The 14,401-nt window shown below is 45.6% G+C and overlaps 1 protein-coding gene across 4 annotated transcripts in view; it reads right to left on the bottom strand.

The window, feature by feature from the left end:
- Positions 1-797: 797 nt before the first annotated feature.
- Positions 798-14,401, bottom strand: part of DNMT3A (DNA methyltransferase 3 alpha) — a 73,121-nt gene continuing 59,517 nt past the window's right edge. For 3 of the 4 annotated variants that reach the window (XM_053458741.1, XM_053458742.1, XM_053458744.1), the window contains 17 exons: positions 9,881-10,093; positions 8,915-9,073; positions 8,674-8,781; positions 8,216-8,372; positions 7,759-7,905; positions 7,528-7,572; positions 7,128-7,207; positions 6,685-6,797; positions 5,963-6,146; positions 5,624-5,708; positions 5,384-5,529; positions 5,189-5,279; positions 3,901-4,049; positions 3,474-3,574; positions 2,704-2,773; positions 2,420-2,538; positions 798-1,507 (listed from right to left, as the gene is read on the bottom strand). In XM_053458741.1, the coding sequence (XP_053314716.1) occupies positions 1,366-1,507; positions 2,420-2,538; positions 2,704-2,773; positions 3,474-3,574; positions 3,901-4,049; positions 5,189-5,279; positions 5,384-5,529; positions 5,624-5,708; positions 5,963-6,146; positions 6,685-6,797; positions 7,128-7,207; positions 7,528-7,572; positions 7,759-7,905; positions 8,216-8,372; positions 8,674-8,781; positions 8,915-9,073; positions 9,881-10,093 (2,109 nt within the window). In that variant the 3' untranslated portion in view covers positions 798-1,365. The remainder of the gene's footprint in view (positions 1,508-2,419; positions 2,539-2,703; positions 2,774-3,473; positions 3,575-3,900; positions 4,050-5,188; positions 5,280-5,383; positions 5,530-5,623; positions 5,709-5,962; positions 6,147-6,684; positions 6,798-7,127; positions 7,208-7,527; positions 7,573-7,758; positions 7,906-8,215; positions 8,373-8,673; positions 8,782-8,914; positions 9,074-9,880; positions 10,094-14,401) is intronic. The other variant, XM_053458743.1, reaches the window with a different exon arrangement.

Genomic DNA, 14,401 nt, shown 5'->3' on the forward strand with positions numbered 1-14,401 from the left:
GCCAGAGGAACTTCGTGCCGTAACCAGCCATGTGCAGAACTGCGGAGGAAACGGTTCGACTGTGTCCATAACTGGCAGGAAATATCTCACTTAACCCCAGCTGCTGCCCACAAATGCAAATTAACCCACACGGCTTTGCGCATGTACCTCTATGATAGAACAGAATCCGTAAACCAACCGAACACTAAAAACCTTTCTATTAACTCTAACAACGCTACTGGCCCCTAGCAAGGACCCCTAAAATAAACATAATTCCATAATATAAAGGAATGGTTAGCGGTGGCAGTGCTGTCCATCTATACGTTGCCTGCCGTTCACCATGGCACACACCTATAGGGTTATAAACCTTGTTATAACATATACAGTAACTCTGTAAACAATGTCTGAGGTCACAGCTGCAAGAACCAGGCCTCGAATGCGCGAGGCGCCCTGAAATACTGGAAAACAAAAAAAGCATCATCCGCCTCAGATCTGCCGACTAGTCCGAGACGGTAACATTTATCCTGCGCGAGAGCGAAACGCTGCGATCAGCGGAGGTCCTACCAACAACGTCTCCCTAACAGAGTAAATGAAAGCAGAATGGAGGGTCATGATTACTACGCGGTGCTGCCGACGGGCGGCGGTACGTTCTCCGTTCACAGCTGCCGGTGACAGAGCCAGAGGCATAACAACAAACATATCCATTTCACATATATATATATATATACCGTATATCTATATATATATAGAGAGAGTTCTCCCTTGTGCTGAGACATCTGGACTTTTGCCCCTTTCTGGAGGATTTTTTCCTATACCACTTTGCTTGCATGGCAAATACCCTAATTCCGCCCCCTTTTAGGCCAAGGTACCTGAAAACACTGACAACTAAGGGGGTAACTTACATCCACAGACCCCGTTATCCCAAACTGGGGCTTTAACCCTTACAGCACAAGGGGGACAATAATTATGGTCAAACATCTAATACCCAGAACGTCTGCTCGTAAAATGTCCCTGTTTAGAAAGAATCGCAGACTATCTTGTTTCCTAAAATTAAGGGCTGACGGGGTTAAAATAGCCCCCTCCCCCCCATAAAATATCACATAAAAACTTAAAAAAATAAAATCAGAAATGTAGACGTGTAAGAGAATAAAAGTGTAACATTGAACAGTAAGTTACGTAGAACGCCCCTGCCGTTCCCGGTCGCTGCTGGTTCTTGTCCACCGTGGCTTTTGACGTTTCGTTTTCTGCGTTTTGTCTTATTTTTCTTTTCTTGATTGGGTTTTCCTTCGGCAGAAACATCATGTTGTGAGGCTGTTGCCGGCTTGTTGTGGGGGAGGGGGTATTTGGAAGGTCGGGGATCGGCCTCAGGTCCCTGTGCCTTGTGGGTTAAACACAGGCGAAATATTCCTTTAATGGGGCAAATAGATGACGGATGACAGGAACGCTCCAAGATCTTCCCAGAAGCCTTTGCCTGGCCAAGCGGCTCATGTTAGAAACATCCGTGTAATGGACAGGAAATCCGAACACCCTGGGGCGAGGAGGCAGAGGAGGACGGTCAGCAGGGAATCCATACAGAACAATCACACCAAATACCCCATTTACCTCTGGCAACGCAACGTACCCTCCCTGCACCCACAACCACAATTGGTGATGTACAAGACCAAGGTCTGAGCTCGTCTAGTCGCCCGTTTCCCCTGCTGTAAACACTCAAACTTATGCCTACCCCATGCATGTTTACATCCCCTCACTGTATTACCCTCTACCACTTCTGCTGGGAGGCCACTTATCAACCACCTTCTATGGACAGATTTAATCAGATCCATTGGATGTAGGGCTGTGTATTAACTTTCCCTTTAGGACGTACCGGTACGTCCTTAAAACATGTGACAAAAAGCCCATTAGGACAAAACAACATGTCCTGACGTCCACTACACGGGAGATCAGGCGGTCGGTTGACTGACCGGACTCTCCTCTGCCGGCAGTAATTGCTGTCTTCCTGCCAACAGACTGTGTGTAACTGCGTTGGCCGCCACGTCCCATTCTGGCAGGTGTCAGTGCTGACATCTAACCGGAAGTACACTCGAGGGCAGGATAGCCTCGGCAGAGTCTTTCTAGACTGTTGGCTGATTGCACGTATTGCAATGGAGCCCTGCCTGCAGCATAGATCAGGAAGGGGGAGAAATGGGGAAAAATGACATTTATTGGGAGCACAGTGATGTCACCATGACATCACTGGCATCAAAAAGGATCCCGAGCCGTACTCATACTGCACTGGGAGCAAAACAAAAAAAAAGAGAAAATAATAAAAAAAATTCCCGTTAGCCCTTCCACTATTATTAAAAACCTTTTGGCTATGAAAACCCCCCCGAGTCTGAAGGGGTTAAAGGTCAGAGGCTGGGTGACCAGAGAGGCTGGCGGCTGGATACCGTAAGGTTCTCACCTCTCCATCTCCGTGCACCAGAGGATGTCCTCCTTCTCGTTCATGTAGACCGGGAAGTGCTGGTCTTTGCCCTGCTTGATGGAGTTCGACCTAGTGGTGATGGTGCGGACTTTGCCGAACTAAAGAAGAGACACGGCGGTTACATGGCGGCAGAAAGCTGTGCTTCTACAAGGAATTAACTCCTTCTGGGCCGTACGCTGAGTGCACGCAGGGCTCTGTCCACCCCACTCCTCGCCTGGTACCCAAAGGCTTTGCCGGCCTCGTGTTATTAACGTGTCACTCACCTTTGCTATTCTTCCATGTTCCAGGCAGTCCTGCAAATCCAGCTTATCATTTACAGTGGATACGAGAGGCCTGGAGACACAAGGAAGGAAATCTGAGACCCACATTGGCGTGAAATTCTGTTCTTAAACCGATCTGTACATGCGCAGAGACATGCAGGAGAAACAATCCCCCCGCACCCTCACACAATGTCTTCTGCAATGCGGAATTTATTAAACCTGCACGTTACTTCGGAGATTTTGGGTGCAAATGCATGGAACGCATTATCTCATCAATTTCCCTTCCTTAAATTCTATTCACAATTATCAGCAACAGGGGAGAGATACCTTAATGGGATTTTTCTTGACAATTTGAGGAAAACCAGTGAATTTTAAAAATCTGCAAATTTTGACTTTAATGAGTAAGGGGTAATGTATAGCAGGCACCAAAAAACCCCACCATTTTTACTATATTCTGGGTCATTCTCATTCTCTCAAATGCCTCCTGCCATTGGGGGTCACAGTTCTTGGGTGGTCTCTCTCTGGAACGGACCCCCGCAGACAGGAGGAGTTTGTCGGGAGACTCCTTATAATCTAAGAGTCGGATTTTTCTCTTTCGTCAGATACAGCAGCTTTCGGAAAAGAGAGGAGACTGACTGCCGACCTCTCTAGGGCATCACACATTTCGGGGACATCCAGAATCCTCTAGAAGAAGCCAGTGGGTTCTCCAGACCCGTTTCATTCCCTGTCACTGCGAATTCCAACTACTCCACACACACCACAGCCTTCCTCACCATGCGCTCACCAACCTGTTCATACCAGGAAGGTTACCCCAGAAGTAACGGGCTCTGTGGGCGGCCGACACTTCCCTGGCATCGATCATCACCGGGTTTGACTGGAAACCAATGAAGAAACATTAAGCTACAAACAGATCATTCAGTCTCTTTATTCTATATATTGAGACCAAGTCCATTCACTGATAGCAAAAAGCAATCACATTAACTAGAAGACAAAGTTACAAATTAATTCGAGGAAAGAAAAGACTGCGCAGGGACAGCCTGGAAAGGGTTGCAGTTGAAGAATATCAATTCTCTCAATAAACCCAGCTAGAGCTACTCCACATCAGACCTTGGCGCACATGGGACATCAGAGAGCAAGTGGGGAGCCCAATCTCCAAAGCTATATAAACCATCACTCTTGAACTATGAGGATTTCACATACCTCTAGAAAGCGGGATATATCCCTTTTGTCGCTAACTCCCATGGCTACCACATTCTCGAAGAGCCAGAAGAACGGCCGGTTGTCACCCTCCTTGGGTCGAGCTTCATGGAGCAAGCGGTAGAACTCAAAGAAAAGACGCCCAGTGCCCTCTGTGGGTGGAAGGAGGTTCTGTCACTTGATGGAATTCCAAACATTCTGTGCTATAAAGTATCTCTGACGAGCAGCACGCGCACAGCCGAGACCAGCAAATAAAATCGCTAGATCGAAAATCCCCAACCTTAGGGGTCACATCTATAAAACTCTCCATGGCGTCATTAGTTGAATTAGTCAAGGTTAATGTACAGGTACCTCCGCAAAAAAAGTGTGGCAGAACTACCCTTCAGACGTACCTGTATGTCATGCACTTTTCACAGTGCAAGGACAGCCTAGACTCCACCTGTCAGCAGAAGCCAGCGTCGCTAGCTTCCTGCCAACTGATCGTCTGTACCAGCGCTCAGTGCAAGCGCCAGTACACCGTTACATAAGGAATGCCCGATCGCACTGCTGACACCTACAGGAAGGTCACTGGAAGATAGGAGAGACTCTGCAAAGTCTGTCTAGACCCTGCTGGGATCTCAGATTGCTCCACTTATTGGCTGAGAAAATACATTGCGATCAGCAACGCAAGTTAATGGAGCCTTGCTTGCTGATCACAGTGTAATCAGCAGAAGTGAAGTGTTTTTTTGATGAAATATAGATAAAAATGAAACATAAAATAAAAAAAATAATACAGTGAGCTCAGTGATGTCATTGTGACATCACTGTAATTCATAAAATGCACAAGAGAACCCCAATAATAATAAACAAGAAAAAGCCCTGATAACCCATTGTCCTAGCATTACATGTAAAATTATAACTCCCCTTCTACTACCCCCAAAACCCTATAGGATATTATGTAAGAGATGTGGCCCTTTAGAACATAAAAATATGTATGTGGGGTATGTCTATGTTCAACAGGGGCACCTACTGAGTATAAGAAAGTCTAAAAAAAGAAAACATTTCTTTGTTATTTTAGTAGGGTTTTTTTACATACTAGCATTCACAATTGTTTTTTTTTTGCGTATTTGCCTGCTTTCAAATGAAAGCCTTATTTTTTCTGAAAAATAACAATGGGTAATTTGTGTGGGTTCATCAAACACCTGAGAATCTGAATTAAACCCACACATGGTAAAAATGGCAAAAAACATACGGTGCCTAGGGTACTAAAAAGATGTTCTGGGCACACACAGGGTCATGTGAAACCACATACCGAACAGACCTTTCCGAGCGGGGTTCACGATGGAGAGGTCATTACAAGGGCTTCCCCCAATCACCAGGTCAAAGGGGCCCCATTCCTGAATCTGTGTGGAGAGGGCAGAAAACAAAACGAAATCAGCAGAAGGTCTCGGGCACGTTGGCAGATGCCTCATTCAGCGTCATGTGATCTAACGAGCCATGTACTCACATGCTTGTGAGTGATGTTGCGAACGTCTCCCACATACATAATCCTGCCCTGGTGTCGCACCATTCCCACAGTGATGGAGTCTTCACACACCTCGGAGGCAATGTAACGATCTATTTGGATCCCGAGATCCTTTAGCACCAATAGACCTACCCCGAGGGAGAAGACAATTTATGTGATAAGGGAGCGGTTGGCAAACGCATCGACAGGTTCCGCAGGTGGAATGCGCTCTAAAGAACGTACCTGTTGCAATGCCATCAAACAGAGACAGTACTCGGATAGGCTTCCGCTTGTCGGCTGTGACAGGCGGATAAAGCTTTGGTGGGTCCTGAGGAAGCAAACGAATAGGTCAGGAGAGCGCCTCACCGTTTCTCCAAAGCTCCGATGTGCTCCATGGGGGACTTCTCCATCCATTATACAGACACATCCTAACTCTATACCTTATCCCCAAATCTGCATTTTAAGGCGTAAGGTATACATCCCTCCGAGCTGCTGACTTTTACTGCCCATTGAATCCCCCCCCAACTGTCCTAATATATATGTCCGGGTCAGTGCTAAAACTCCAAGGTGAAGGCAACGTACAAACTCCTGGTCATGGTTATTGGCGAAGAAGAGCTGAAGGCGAGAGGGCCAGTCATCCCTCCTTTTGAGTAGCCCGTAGATTCCTTTGTGGCCACACATGTAGCAGTTCCAGGGGTCCTCTTTAATGGCTGCTTGAGCTGCTCCTGGACCCACCAGCAAGTCCACGCATTCCACGCAGAAGCACCTGGAAAGGGAGCAGAGAGCTCATTCAAATCCAACCTCTACCTCCCATCACACCAACCCCGGCCCAAATTAACAACTCATTAACGGGCTGTGTGTGTAGAAGAAGCGTCACAAACTCCACTCCCTGCCCCAGATGTTTTCTGGGTGGTCGGGAGCATGAATGCATCGGCACGGTACGAAAGCACATGTCACCACAGCCTAACAACGAGGGGCAACGGTTACCGAGCGGTTCAACGGCGCATCCACGCTCCAACTCTACCCTTATCACAAAACGTAAGACTTCATAGAAATGGCTAAAAAAGTTTGTAATGAATTTATTAGGAGGGAGACGTGCTCCTGGAAAATATACAGGATTATCGTAATGGCCACAGCTGAACGGCTTCACACGATGGCACCCGCAGAGAGGTCCCAACGCCGACAACCCAGCAGAAGCTGTGCACCCTCCGCCACACGTCTGTAAAATGCAAGCTCTCTGGTACAGCAGCCATCTCATGCGCCGTCTGAATTGGTGCAAAAGGCGTTCATTGAATCATTCTCACCTGCAGCAGTTATTATTGCCACACATCAGCACCTCGCGCCCGCCGCAGCATATGGTGCAGTAGGACTGGTATCCGTCGTCATCGTACTGATACGCGCACTCCAGGAAGCAGTTCTGCCGGAAAACAGAGAGGGTGTCGGAAAACTTTACAGGTAAATTACCTGCCCCTTCCCTCCCCTGTCACCTGATACGGCACGTACCATTTTATAGGGAAACCTCTGACAAAGCGACATATAAAAAGACAGGATCTGACGGCAAGTGAGCCCATCCGGTCTGTTCATTACCACAGCCTGACCCCGGGCAGTGACCCCCCACACAGCCTGACCCCGAGCAGTGACCCCGGACAGTGACCCCCCCACAGCCTGACCCTGAGCAGTGACCCCCCCCCACACACAGCCTGATACCAAGCAGTGACCCCGAACAGCCTGACCCTGGTGAACATACCTTGCAACTTTGGCACATGCCCCCAATAAACAGGGGATGTTCCAGGGTGACATTCAAACTGCCGCAGGAAATGCAGATATCTGAGGGGAGACAGAGGATAAATGGGGTGTAAAATAACCAGCGTCTGGGGATCAGACGTCCTCTGTCCTGGGGGCTTCCCGTCCGTACCCGTGTTCTGTGAGGAACCGCTGATATCCTGGGTTCCCTATAGAGCCCGGTCAGGAGCCCACCACGGAGCAGCTTCTCGATAGTATATTAGAGGCAGAGCTCGCAACCTTAACAACCTTTTTTCACAAACACAACACGTGTCGCATTGCATGACACGCCAGGGCCGGGTTTACCAGGCTGCGTCCTCGCGCGGACAGACACGGAGTGCCAACATTTCTACTGGGTAACTCACCTTCAATGTTTCTGCATTTCTGCCTCACGTCGTAGACCAGTCTCTCTGCAAACACAGGGTAAGCGTTAGGGGGAGATCCGCCATCGCGCGCTCATACAACGCCGGGGCTCCGGCTGCTCGCAGCAAACGCTAAAGGGCCCTAACTGTGGCTCTACAATAAACCAAACAAACCCCAGAAACTGACACTCATATCTCCCGGGATCCTCATAGCGTTACCCGCCGGCGACGTACCTCGGGTGCGCTCATCGATGATCTCCTTGACCTTAGGTTTCTCTGTGCTTTTGCGGGGTTTCTTGGCCGGAGGGGGTGGGGTGTAGGCGGCGGCTTCAGGCTCCACCCACATTTCTGGGTAAACTTCTTTGTACGGGTTTCGTTCCTCTGAGAAAAAACAAGACATTTTGGGCACAAAATACAAATTGCCCCACTAGTGACTTCTGTGCACGCGCCTAGCCACAGCAGGGAACACTGAGACGCTGCCCCCTGCTGGTGCCACATGGTACAATCTCAGTTCAGGGACTGGCGAGAGCGAGGGGGCAAATTATACACCGAATATCGTCGCAGATATGGCAATGTGAAGGTTAACACACTGTTTGCCAAGACGACATACAGAGTATTATTATTATTTTATAGAGTGCTAAATAAATGCACACGCAGAACGATTCAACATGGGGCCCTGACATTCCCTTACCTTCCGGGGGCTCCAGGCCCTTGGGGCCCGACGGCTGGAATCCCCCCAGGGCCCATTCTATCATCTGCTTGTTCTGAATTTCCACGGCTTTCGAAGTGTCCGACTCGTCATTCTCGGGGCATGATGGGAAAACCTTTCTGGCTCTCGTGCTCGCCACCTGCAGGACAGAATAAGGCGTTACACCCAGGTCGCACGGACCGTCGTCAAATAAACCCCATAGCGCATTCTGCCCAGAGATTTCCCAGTGAAAGCGCCACACGTGCAAAAATTTCACACGGCACACGGAAAATGTACGACACCAAAGTCTGCAGCTAAGTCCTCATTCCCAGAGTCCTCCGCCTGGTCAATGACCTCTCTGGGTCCAGTCACCCCCCACCCCGCGAGAGACTTTGTATGTTTTCATCTATTTTAGCAGATATAATGTGTGTGACTCGGAGCCCGTCCGGGCGGCGCGGTACCTGCAGGACTTCGTAGATGGCTTTCCTGTACATGGGCTGCTTGTTGTACGTGGCCTGGTGGAACGTGGTAGCAAAAGAACTGAGGGGCATCAGCTTCTCAACACAAACCTGGGGAAAGAACATGTAAACCATGTAACAACCGAGGAGGTGGTAGTTAGGAGGAACAGCCTTCCAGGAGAAGTGGTGAATACAGGTAATGAATCCATGCACATTTTATGTGTATCGTTATGGTAAAACTTACCACTGAAAACTTGCCGTCCCCGAACCACATGACCCATCTGGTTCCTTCTGCTGCGCGGCTCCTTCCTGTCATCCACCAGGACACGATCCGGCCCGGCCACCAAGAGAACCCTCGCAGCTTCCCCCAGACCAGCTCACCGATGCCAAAGCCACGGCCATCCTACAGAGAGGAGGGAACGGGTTCCGATAAACCGAACTCAACAAGAGGACAGGCGGACCCCGAGCCCCTCTGCCACGGGATGCTGAACGCAGCCAACACGGACACGGACGCCATTATTTTATATTCCACATCGTGTTTCATGGCGGCTTCGACCACGAGGGAGAGGGAGCTCTGTCCTCCCAACATGCCAAGGCTAAGAGTAAACTTCCAAAGGCGGAGAGGAGGGAGAGGTGCAAGTTAACATTCATATTGTACAGCGCTGCGGAGTATGATGGCGATATATAAATAATAACACATTGTACAGCGCTGCGGAGTATGACGGCGATATATAAATAATAATAATAACACATTGTACAGCGCTGCGGAGTATGATGGCGATATATAAATAATAATAACACACATTGTACAGCGCTGCGGAGTATGACGGCGATATATAAATAATAATAACACATTGTACAGCACTGCGGAGTATGACAGCGATATATAAATAATAATAACACACATTGTACAGCGCTGCGGAGTATGACGGCGATATATAAATAATAATAACACACTGTACAGCGCTGCAGAATGTGATGGCGATATATAAATAATAATAACACATTGTACAGCGCTGCGGAGTATGACGGCGATATATAAATAATAATAATAACACATTGTACAGCGCTGCAGAATGTGATGGCGATATAGAAGTCAGTAAGTAATACCGCCGTGCGTCTCTGATCAGCTCGGAGGGCAGCAGCATTCTCATCACTTTAGATTGTAAGCTTGATGTCCGGCTCTCCCCGCCGGCACCGAGACCCTCACCTCATACTCGGCTTCATCATCGGCCGGTTTGGAAGCGTTCTTGTTCACCGCGTCGGCCGCCACGGGCTCAGGGGTGGTGGCTACGGTGGGCGACGCTGGGTCGGTGTGCTGCTGCAAGGTGGGGGGACTCGCCTCTTCTTCCTTCTGGGGCTCCCGGGAGACTGTCTCCTCCATGGCGTTAATCACGGCAACGAGCTGCTGCTTCTTCTCAGCCTGGAGACACGAGAGAGAGAGAGAGCGTTAGGACTGTCTAATCACGAGATATAATGTACATAACAGAGACAGTGCCCCCCCAAGATAAACATCTTTATTATATAAAATACAGCCATTTTCCCCCAAAACAAGAAGCTTCTTGAAGGGAGAGAAACCGTTAAATACATAAAGGGGTTAATAATGGACAGGGTGGAAATAATTATAAAGGAGGAAAAACAAGAGACCGGAATCTAACACTAGAGGGGCAGAGGCTGAGATGGAACGGATGAAAGTTTTACTTTACTGAGAGGGGGGTGGATAAGTGGAACAGCCTCCCAGAAGTGGTAGAGGGTAATACAGTGAGGGTATTACACTATTGTGTAATACACCCTAAATCCCTCTAGATTGTAAGCTCCTGTGCGCAGGGCCCTCCTCACCTGTTGTCTCTGTAAGTCAAGTTGTTATGTTACACACTACTTGTTATGTGCTGTCCACACATTGTACAGCGCTACGGAATATGATGCCGCTGTATAAAACAATAAATAATAATACATTGTACAGCGCTACGGAATATGATGGTGCTGTATAAAACAATAAATAACACATTGTACAGCGCTACGGAATATGATGGTGCTGTATAAAACTATAAATAATAATGATACATTGTATAGAGCTATGGAATTTGGTGACACTATATAAACCAATAAATAATAACACATTGTACAGCGCTACGGAATTTGGTGGCGCTATATTAAAACAATAAAAAATAATATTTTGTAAACCTGAGACTTTAATGAGAGAATCTCATTCGCCCCCCTGAAATGTCAACATTTTTAATTTTACTTCTGGTTTATTTTATGATATAACTTTGATTTTATTACATATAGATTTATATAAATTATATATTATATATGATAGATTTATATAAATTTGGGAAATATTATAGATTTATATAGAATTGGGATATGTTATAGATTTATATAGAACTGGGGTATATTATAATAGATTTATATAGAATTGGGATTTGTTATAATATTTATACAAATTCTCTATTTTAGGATATATTATAGATTAATATAGAGTTGGGATATATTATAATAGATTAATATAGAGTTGGGATATATTATAATTGATTAATATAGAGTTGGGATATATTATAATAGATTAATATAGAGTTGGGATATATTATAATAGATTAATATAGAGTTGGGATATATTATAACAGATTAATATAGAGTTGGGATATATTATAATAGATTAATATAGAGTTGGGATTTATTATAATAGATTAATATAGAGTTGGGATATATTATAACAGATTAATATAGAGTTGGGATATATTAGAAGAGATTAATATTGAGTTGGGATATATTATAATAGATTAATATAGAGTTGGGATATATTAGAATAGATTAATATAGAGTTGGGATATATTATAACAGATTAATATATAGTTGGGATATATTATAACAGATTAATATAGAGTTGGGATATATTATAATAGATTAATATAGAGTTGGGATATATTAGAATAGATTAATATAGAGTTGGGATATATTATAATAGATTAATATAGAGTTGGGATATATTATAACAGATTAATATAGAGTTGGGATATATTAGAAGAGATTAATATTGAGTTGGGATATATTATAATAGATTAATATAGAGTTGGGATATATTATAATAGATTAATATAGAGTTGGGATATATTATAACAGATTAATATATAGTTGGGATATATTATAACAGATTAATATAGAGTTGGGATATATTATAATAGATTAATATAGAGTTGGGATATATTAGAATAGATTAATATAGAGTTGGGATATATTATAATAGATTAATATAGAGTTGGGATATATTATAACAGATTAGTATAGAGTTGGGATATATTATAACAGATTAATATAGAGTTGGGATATATTAGAATAGATTAATATAGAGTTGGGATATATTAGAATATCTATATAGATTTTGGGATATATCAATAGATTTATATAGATTTGGGGATATATTATAATATTTATACATATTCTCTACTAATCCATATCTGTTCATTATTTATTATCTATTAATCTATATCTGTTCATCTATCCAACCAGCTATTATTAATAAATGTATTTATCTCTATTATCCATCTATTAATTTATCTATAAATCTATAATCTATTAATCTATCATTTATCTATGAACATGATCCTAAAATGCTGAGAAACACTTGGTTTCCTCCCTCTCACTTTAAACTTTCTCTCCAAACCCTGACACTTTATAAAGTCACATTCATCTAAATGTACATAGAAAAGGCCCAGGGCCCCACATAATGTGAGGGGCCCCTTACTGCACCTGTGTGTCCGCGCCAGCCCTGCTCATGGGCCCCGCTCCAGCCCCTCTGCGCTTTGTGCCCTTCTTCATGGTGAAGGAGTCAGGGGCAGAGTGCAGAGACCCACAGAGAGGCCCCTCTAATGAACTACCGACCCCCTCCCCCTCCCCCCTATGGTCTGGGGGGCTTCCCATTACAGCCAACTGAGCCAAGCAGTGCTTTAACCCACACAGTGCCAGAGCTGTGAGCAATACAGGACTGAGCATTTCTATCCACTGACTTCACCATACATGATACAGGGCCCATCACCGATTTAACTATACATGATACAGGGCCCATCACCGATTTAACTATACATGACACAGGGCCCATCACCGATTTAACTATACATGATACAGGGCCCGTCACCGATTTAACTATACATGACACAGGGCCCATCACCGATTTAACTATACATGATACAGGGCCCGTCACCGATTTAACTATACATGATACAGGGCCCATCACCGATTTAACTATACATGATATAGGGCCCATCACCAATTTAACTATACATGATACAGGGTCCGTCACCGCTTTAACTATACATGAAACAGGGAGCTGGCTTCCTTTTTTTATCTATACATTATACAGGGGGCCGGCTCGCTGATTTATCCATACATTATACAGGGGGCAGCTCGCTGATTTATCTATACATTATAAAGGGGGCCGGCTCGCTACTTTAACTATACATTATACAGGGGGCCAGCTCACTGATTTATCTATACATTATACAGGGGGCCGGCTCGCTGATTTATCTATACATTATACAGGGGGCCGGCTCGCTGATTTATCTATACATTATACAGGGGGCCGGCTCGCTGATTTATCTATACATTATACAGGGGCCGGCTTAGCCCTTCATCCACGAGAAGCTCCCTGGGTTGAGCCTCCATAACGTTCAGTGAAGGAAGGGAAAATATTTTTTTTAACCTGCAAACTCCCTCTTTGATGAATAAACGGCAACATATTAAAAGCAAAGGGTTAAACAACCCGAAAGCCCCCCCCATACACAGGCCCTACCAGAGGGGTGTGCAACATGCCGCCCCAGTGACCTATAGTCTTTAAATACTGCAATTTGTTTTGCAACCGGAGCAGGACTCAAACACGGGAGCAGCATTATGAGTCATTCGGGGCTCCTACATGATTTGTTTTCATTTATCACAAAAATATCTAAAACCAAATAAAAACAATAAAACGTCATCTGAATGAATGCAGAAAGTGCTCAATGATTCAGCCTTGGCACTTAAAAGGTTAAGTGGGTCCCCAGAGTGATTTAAAGTGACAGAAGCCCTAATCAGGGGTAACATGCGCTTCCCCTTCCTGCCTTCCTGCCCCGGCTGGCAAATAATCGACACTTTCACTAAACTGTTACTTTTCTAGGAAGTGCAGGGGGTGGGGGATACCAGCCCAAACCCACAGACCAGGCTCTGGCCCCTCACCGGCCCCCAATTCACTGACCCAGCACACCTCATCCTCTCCAGGAGATAATGTTCATCCGCTTTCATATTTTATAACTCAGTAAATAATAATTATAGACATATTTATTACGTTTTGGTGGGTGGGCTATCTGGACTCCATCTGCCCCCATTTTGTACAGATAGCACAACATTTAGAAGGGGCTGGTGACTTTTTCCTCCCCAGCCTCTCCCATCTGGTATGACGGCTCTGGGAGTGTGGGCCCCGTCTCTGGTGCCTGATCCCTCGTGGGGCAGCTGGAACCAATCCCCCCCCTGCGAATCACATTCAGCTAATGACATTGCCCTAAATGGTGCAAATCCTGGCCTGTGTACCCTGTATAATACATAGGATGTGGTGTGACCCCCCCATATAACACACAGGAAGCAGGGTGCCCCCCGTATAACACAGGGTGCCGAGCTAGTTCCATACTGTGTAAGCAGACCTCTCGTATGGTGGTCTCAGCCTTCCCCGTGTCACGTGAGGCCGTGTCCTCAGACGGACCCC

Source organism: Spea bombifrons, chromosome 3 (assembly GCF_027358695.1).
Source record: "Spea bombifrons isolate aSpeBom1 chromosome 3, aSpeBom1.2.pri, whole genome shotgun sequence".
NCBI classification, from domain to species: Eukaryota; Metazoa; Chordata; class Amphibia; order Anura; family Pelobatidae; genus Spea; species Spea bombifrons.